The sequence below is a fragment of the Gossypium hirsutum genome, chromosome A07 (assembly GCF_007990345.1).
Source record: "Gossypium hirsutum isolate 1008001.06 chromosome A07, Gossypium_hirsutum_v2.1, whole genome shotgun sequence".
Lineage (NCBI taxonomy): Eukaryota > Viridiplantae > Streptophyta > Magnoliopsida > Malvales > Malvaceae > Gossypium > Gossypium hirsutum.
Genome location: NC_053430.1, coordinates 35,346,288 through 35,354,636, shown reverse-complemented (window position 1 = coordinate 35,354,636; position 8,349 = coordinate 35,346,288). Strand labels below are relative to the sequence as shown.

At 32.4% G+C, this 8,349-nt stretch overlaps 1 protein-coding gene across 1 annotated transcript; it reads left to right on the top strand.

Annotated features, from left to right (window-relative positions):
* Window positions 1-380: 380 nt before the first annotated feature.
* LOC107952896 (3-phosphoshikimate 1-carboxyvinyltransferase 2) lies at window positions 381-4,032 on the top strand. Its single transcript, XM_016888098.2, has 8 exons — window positions 381-891; window positions 975-1,219; window positions 1,390-1,543; window positions 2,298-2,512; window positions 2,600-2,717; window positions 2,999-3,209; window positions 3,453-3,514; window positions 3,603-4,032. Exons 1-8 carry the CDS (start codon window positions 550-552, stop codon window positions 3,819-3,821), a joined length of 1,566 nt encoding a protein of 521 aa, XP_016743587.1. The 5' UTR covers window positions 381-549; the 3' UTR covers window positions 3,822-4,032.
* Window positions 4,033-8,349: the final 4,317 nt, after the last annotated feature.

Below are 8,349 nucleotides of genomic sequence, written 5' to 3'. Positions count from 1 at the left end.
AGAAAAATAGGTATTCATTCATTTATAATTTTGTATGTATTTTATAGAATCTTAAATAATTTTTATCGAAAAATGAACTTTTAAATATTTTTTATTTTTATAGTTTTTCAATTTCAATTTTTTTTAAGAATCAAGACTAAATCGAAAGAATTTGTAAAGTTGGTTGTTAAATTTGTTGAATTTTTTAGAGTTAAAAAAATTAATAGAATTTGTAAACTTTAGAAGGCTAAATTTGTAAATATGTCAATAAAACTTTAAACATATGTGACCAAAACAGAAATATACTAATAATTAGATGATTATTTTTATAATTTACCCTTTCAAAAATATAATTAATAGTTATTATTTTGATTAAACATCTGTTTAGAAATTGGTCACCAATATTTTTGGTAGCCTTGGAGTTGGTTGGGTGACACCTTTCACCGTGTCAATTCAACAACCACAACGACATCAATTTATTTTGTCTTCTAATCCCACCATTTAGAAAAACAAAGGTACAAAAGTTTCTGTAATCTTTGTAACTTTGTTTCGGACTACTTAGAAAGAGAGATGGCACTGATTAGGAAAATCTACGATAGAACACCAAGAGCATGCGTTTTGGCCAATGTCTCAAAACCCCAGAATCCCAAATCTGTATATTCAGTTCCATTTAGATCAAATCTCAAAGGAAGTTTTTCTTGTTCTTGCGGATTGGTTTTGAAGAGCAATGGCAAGTTAGGGACAGTTAAGGTTGGGTCTTTTAAGGTTTCTGCTTCAATGGCAACAGCAGAGAAGCCATCAAGAGCATCAGAAATCGTGCTTCAACCAATTAATGAAATTTCGGGTACGGTCAAGTTGCCCGGATCCAAATCACTCTCCAATCGGATTCTGCTTCTCGCTGCTCTATCTGAGGTATGCCGATTTATTGCTCTATGTGAAGTTAGTATTTGCACTCCTTAATTACCTTCCCTTTTTAATGTTTGTTGGATATGTAGGGAACTACTGTGGTAGACAATCTGTTGAATAGTGACGATGTTCATCATATGCTTGTTGCTTTGGGAAAACTTGGGCTACATGTTGAACATGACAGTGAAAAGAAACGAGCCATTGTGCAAGGTTGTGGTGGTCATTTTCCAGTGGGGAATGGGGAAGGTCAAGAAATTGAGCTTTTCCTTGGGAATGCTGGAACTGCAATGCGACCGCTTACTCCTGCTGTTACTGCTGCCGGTGGCAATTCAAGGTCTGTCTAATTATGATCCTTTTTACAAGTGAATTGTAACCGATTTAACCATTTTATATGGAGTTTTACATATAATTCACAGAACCATCTTCTTATATGCTAATGCTCTTTGTTTTGTGCATGTCCATTGAGATTTTAAGCTAATGCGTATATGTTACTCATCTTTTTAGCTACATACTTGATGGTGTACCCCGAATGAGAGAGAGACCTATTGGGGACTTAATTACTGGTCTTAAGCAGCTGGGTGCAGATGTTGAGTGCACTCTTGGCACTAATTGTCCCCCTGTTCATATAAATGGAAAGGGTGGTCTTCCTGGGGGAAAGGTATGGCTCAGATTATTTCTGTTATGTTCCTGTGATTTTATTTATATTGTTGCATAAACCTTTTTGCAAAAGGGCTCCCTTCAGAATTTGCTTTCCTGAGGTAGATTTGGGGAGCCACATAAGATTCCACTAGAAATGACTTTCCATTCCATTTCATTGTGCAATCAATACTATTTTCAGTTAAATTGTCAATCTCCATGCTTGTAAAACAATGCACCACCTTTTGTTGATGTGCATAAGTCAATTAGGTTGTAATGCTCTCTTGTTAAATAAGGACATTGCAGTTGGAGAATATTTTGGTTGGGATTTTTTTTTCTTTTGAATTTTGCTATGTCTAGGAGTTGCTTGTGAGGTCTTATTCTAATGTTGTTTTTTGAGTATACATGGAATGATGAACGTGTTAAACTGTTAGCATTCTGTTAGCATTAACCATTAATTTGGCTCATATCGTCCTTCCGCCTTGATTCATACAAGGTTTTAAATCATTGAGAATGCAGCAGGAGAGGGAAGGACATTTTCCTTTCTTTCTAACCATTCATTCCAGCAAATGCATCACATTCATTATTTCTTAGAAGTTTGAAAATTTTGACTTTTTGTGATATCTAAGCTGTGTTCTCTTGCTTCTTCAAAATTCTAGGCTCTGTGAAGGACAAAGGCTATTTTCACTAAAATGAAAAGGAAAAAGACTAGTGATTTAACTTCTGGATTTTGTTGCCAATATTCATAATAACTTCTAGCATGGCTCCTTTTGCAGGTGAAACTCTCAGGATCCATCAGTAGTCAATACTTGACTGCTTTACTCATGGCAGCTCCTTTAGCTCTTGGGGATGTGGAAATTGAGATAATTGATAAGTTAATTTCAATCCCTTATGTTGAAATGACTATAAAGTTGATGGAAAGGTTTGGAGTCACTGTGGAGCACACAGATAGCTGGGATCGATTTTTGATAAAAGGAGGTCAAAAGTACAAGTAGGTTTCTATGATGTCCACATGTTTGTAGCAGTATAATTTCATAGTCTGTTTGGACTAAAAATCATAAACTGGTAAATCTTTCAGGTCTCCTGGAAATGCTTATGTTGAAGGTGATGCTTCAAGTGCTAGTTACTTCCTTGCTGGTGCAGCAGTCACTGGCGGCACTGTCACAGTAGAAGGATGTGGTACAAGTAGTTTACAGGTACTCTTTATCGTGAAGTCCATGAATATTAATGCATTCCCAACCAAATTTAATCATAGTTCGAGTATTTGTGGATGCATTTGCTTTTGATAACATACATCATCGCTTTATACCTTTCAAAAGTGCTTTTGAATTGCTTTGACTGTTATTGAGGTTGCTCTCATATCCTTTTTAATTGGATATCCAATTGATTTTTCCACCAGAGATATCATTCTGCCTTGATGTCTTGCTACATCTGAAACTTAGCTCATGTATATTTCTTGGTTTTTCCTTTGATCAAGGGTGATGTAAAATTTGCTGAGGTTCTGGAGAAGATGGGTGCCAAAGTCACCTGGACTGAGAACAGCGTCACTGTTACCGGACCACCAAGAAATCCCTCTGGAAGGAAACACCTGTGTGCCATTGATGTTAACATGAACAAAATGCCAGATGTTGCCATGACTCTTGCTGTTGTTGCCCTTTATGCTGATGGTCCTACTGCCATAAGAGATGGTATGGTCTTGCTTTTTATTTCTCCAATATACTGTGCACATGTTTTAGTACACATGAATGACAATCTTTGTTAATTTGAAACTTAACCCTCAAAAAGCCTTAGGATTAAAAGAGATCTGTACCTTCTCATTTTTGTTAGTTCCGAGCATGAGCAATGTGTTGTTCTAATTTATTTTGCTTTTGAAATATGCTTGCCTTTATGCCATTCTTTTATTTGTAACATGTTCCATGATTTCTATTCAGTGGCAAGTTGGAGGGTTAAAGAGACTGAAAGGATGATTGCCATATGCACAGAACTGAGGAAGGTAGATTCTAGCTTTTCGCTTACAAAATTCTTTTAGACTGTTGGTTTGGCAGCTGTATTTCCTTACTACATTTGGTTTAATACTGTAGCTTGGAGCAACAGTTGAAGAAGGACTGGATTATTGTGTGATCACTCCCCCGGAGAAACTAAATGTGACAGCAATTGATACTTATGATGACCATCGAATGGCCATGGCTTTCTCGCTTGCTGCCTGTGGCAAAGTTCCAGTTACCATCAAGGATCCTGGTTGCACACGGAAAACCTTCCCCGACTATTTTGAAGTTCTGGAGAGGGTTACAAAGCATTAAACACCTTTTATAGTGGAGGATATGTTGCCAGTGTCTAAAATCATAGACCGAAAGCAGTTGAACCTTGTTCTTGAGATCTACTTTGTATTCTTGGAGAATCTGGAGTTGGTTATTTTCTTTCTAGTTTTGATGACTTAGTATCTGATCCCTGTCCTGAAGACTGTAATATTAAGCAATACGGTTCTATAGAGGATTGATTCTTTTTGAGAAATGCTTAGCACCTGATAATGATATTTCACATTTATTTTCTTCATCTCCAAAATGGAAAAGAGAAAGGCTTGCCAGTGCCACATTAGATACTGTTCTTCCACTTACATGGAAACAGAAAATCTCTTCTATACCTATACCTTAAAAAATAAATCCCCAAAGAACACCTATCCAGATAAATATTTTTTCTTATTTTTTAGTGGCACCAAGGCATTTCTTTTTTCAAATTCATTGTTTTTTAATTTTAGATTTACATCTATACAATTTATAAACTTACCTTCTTTTTGTTGACATTACAGAAAAGTGATTAAATCATGGTTAAATTTCAATTTTGAGTTTTGTATGCTTAAATTTACAATTTATTTACATGTGACCCTCAATCGATTCTCTCTCCTCTTTTTGTATTATAAAAAAGTGGTTTAATTTTAGTTTTAGTCACTTTATTATGTTTAAATTCAAGATCTAATTTTTATATTTCAAATTTTAACATGATTTGATCCTTATATTTTTAGTTGATATCATTAACTTTTTATTAAAATATTATATGGGTTATATATAATTTGATAGCATTAACCCTATGTTTGGATTGAGATAATATAAAAGAAAGTAAATGTGATGCGAGTCTCAAGGCCCAAAATAAGGCTAATGAACGTGATGGGCTCAAATTTCCTCAAGGCCCAATAACAGGGTCGAAGTTCAAGCAAATTCAAGCAAGATTGAACAGGATCATCCAAGACTTCGTTACCAAGGCCCTATTGCACACACGACCGAAAAAGAAAATCAAGAAACTGACTCTTGGCCCAATTTTGTTGTTTCGGACAATTTCAAGAATAAAAAAAATCAAGATTTCAAATCTTGGTCCAAGAAACTGAATCTTGTAGCCAAGGCACATCAAGTTTCATTTACGAGCTTTAATGAACCAATTTCGAGAGCAAACCTCCACAAGATCAAGTTCTTGAAAAAATGGCTCATTAAGATGTCTACAAGCCCATCTTGAAGTCTGAAAAGTAATTTAATCGAATATCAGGCCAAACTATCAAAGTGGCCCAAATTGTAAAATATTTAAGTCTAATTTTATTTTAATAGGTGGATCATCATGTAAGAATTCAGTCTAAGGAGCCCATTTAATTCATTTGGCTGAATTCCCATTAAAAGTCCACACTTAGAATTATTGTTTTTTTGTTTTTAATTATTTGATGAGTTGTCATGTTAGTTATTTCATTAGGGTTAGGAAAACTTATTTTGGGGAGCATAGGTGTTCACCTTTATGCAAATACAATTGATGTATCTTTTTTTGAGTTAATAATAATTCTCTTTGAGTTTTTCTTCAATAATTGCTCTTGAGTTTCTTTTAAAAGTTGTTTTAACAATCTTTCAAGTTGTGGGAATCATATTTAAGCTTTTTCTTGCCCAGATCTCTTTCTTGGAGGGAGAATTAAAGCCATTGAAAGGAGTTGTAGATTCTTAATGTTTTCCAGGCTTCTTAGTACGCCATCTTCTCTTTTCTATCCTTAATTTATCGTTTCTTGCTTATTTAAGTTAGTTCTTATTGTTTTAGCTTGCTGATTTTATTGATTTTTGTTCTAGGTTAATGTTGCTTCAAGAAAGACGTTCTCCTATCTTGTTCCATTAAAAAACACATCAAAATTAGGAGTTTTAATCTTTTCTTGTTGTTTCAAACATTCTTTCACAAAATAATTTGCTTTTGTCTTTAAAATCACTTCCAACAAATTTGTTTGTATTTTGTTTTTCCAAATTTGGTTGGAGCATTTTCTTGAGGTCTAAGGACGATTTCTTTCCATTCAAGAAACCCTAATTCTTTCTCTTTTGGACTCTTTACCAGCCAGTTCATCTTTCTTCTTTTTTTTCAATTTCGTTTGACTCTCCTTTGTGACTACTAATTTGTTTTCTTTGTTTCTCGTTTCAGTTTATGTTCGTCTAGAGATCTAGGATAAATCCCCGACTTTGATAAACTTTACAATCTGCTTCTGCATTCATCCACATCATTCCTTATTAAAATGAAATCAAGAGAAAAGAATATTTTTTCCCTTATTTAGTTAGCTTTTTTTTTTCATTATTATTTAGATAAGCAAAAACTAAGGAGTTAAATATCTTTCCTTTCCCTCAAAATGCTAATGTTTAATTACCTAAACTAGGGTTTGAGAGTTTGGGGTTCTAGAGTAAAATGGCATGGAAGTCATCTGATTGATCTACGTAGTATATTATCAATATGGGTTGTGTGGTATTGATTCAGGGTGTGATTTGATTAATAGTTTGTTGGTACTCATATCTTCATAAGTATTCGCCAAAAGAGTGTGTATCCACTCGTGATTAATGTTAGTGAACAATTGTTTTGAGATAAGTGTAAGGAATAAAATATGATCTATAAGAAACGGTTTCTGAATGTATGTTCTGCTGAGAAATACATATGTAACAAAAAGAATTAAGAAATGTCTGAAGAAATCTTCAGTTAGTCAGATAAGGAAGAATTAGTATGTTAAGGGTTTGATAGTTGGTGTATATGTTTATATTAAAACTGTAGTGGTTCCCGCCCGATATAAGTGGTTTAGAATGATGGTTGACGCATAAAAGCTTTTTCAGGAATATAAAGTATTTGCTAAGTTATGATGTGATGAAGCTCACCAAGTACTCTTGTAATTATAAGGTTTCTTATTGTTTCCAAGTGTTCGAGAATTGTTGCGCTAGGAGTACACTAGTAGAATGACAAAGTAGGTTATTATGCATATAGTGGAAAAATGACGTAGTTAGAGTTATGCCTTATGTGTCTATTTTCATTAAACTTTTTTTTATATATAACGAATCTATAATAAGTCTAATGTAATTTAAAATATTTTCCTTGTTTTAGACATTAAGTTTCGAGTTAAAATAATAAATATAGTGTTTAAAGAATTGAGTAATTGTCAACTTTTTGATAATTTGTTAAATATTGTGATCTAACACCCGAGATCTGGATCGACGAATCGAGTCCGATGGAGGGTGTTACAATCTTTTTACAATGGACACCATAATATCAAAACAATGTATTTGTATACTTTTAAAAAACATAACATCACTTATATATATATCATCCACTCGTATAACAAATTTTGCAACCATTCATTCATTCGTTCATTAATGCATATCTATTAGTATCTACTACAAATCTCACATTTATCGATGTAGTCCTTTTTATGCCATAAGTCATTAAAATTATATTTGTATATATACAATTAATAAATAAAACCATAATTCAAGCATAATAAGAAAATATTTAAGTTCCATATGAACTTACCTAGAAAACGACAACCACAAAGTGTAGGGACTAATATGTAATTTCTTTTATTTTTCAATTAACTTCAGATTGATTTAATTCCAAATTTATAATACTTCATCACAAATTATCAAATCCAACAGCCTTTTTAACATCTTAGTATATGCATATAAAAACTTAATTTTATTTTATGCAATTTCTCTAAAGTTTCACATTTTATTCAATTTAGTCCCAAAAATCGAAATGGTTATATCTTTAAATTCTAATGTTCATTTTTCAATTCGGTTTCAATTTCATCCATGTACAACCCTCTAAATACAATAATTATATAAATTTCATATCAATAGTAACATATTCACATTTTAATCCCAATACTCAAAATTAACAAATTTCTCTTTACAAAATAGTCCTATTTCATAACAAAGCTTCAAAATCAACCATTAATTATCCAAAAAGCTTCAAAATCAACAATGATAACTTTTAAAATCTTTGATAGTTTTACAATTTAATACTCGACTTAGTTAGATTAAACTATAAAGATCTCAAAAATATAAAATTTATGAAAAACGAGTTTGAACTTACATGCAAGGGTGGAAAGGTTTTGAATGTTTGAAGCTTTCTTCCTTCCTTAAAAAATGGTGAAAATGGTGATGGATGAAAAAATGAAGATCATAATGGCTTATTATTTTATGTTTTATGTTTTAATTATAACATATCCTTTAAATTTAACATTTTTTTTACTAATTAAAATATACCTATCGTCCACTACTATGCAAAAGTGGTTATTTTATACTTTAAGCCTTAGATATTTACCTTTTAAACCCTTAGAACTATTAAAGCTAAAATATGATTAACTTTTATATTTTTTACAATTTAGTCCTTGTATATCAATTAACCATCCAATTACTAAAATTTCTAGACCAAGATTCAATTCACCTATATAATAGCTCTGTATATACTTAATAAAAATATTTATGGGCTCGATTTACAGAAATGAGGCCCCAATACCTCAATTTTCATAACCCACTAACTTTTGAACCGATACACTTG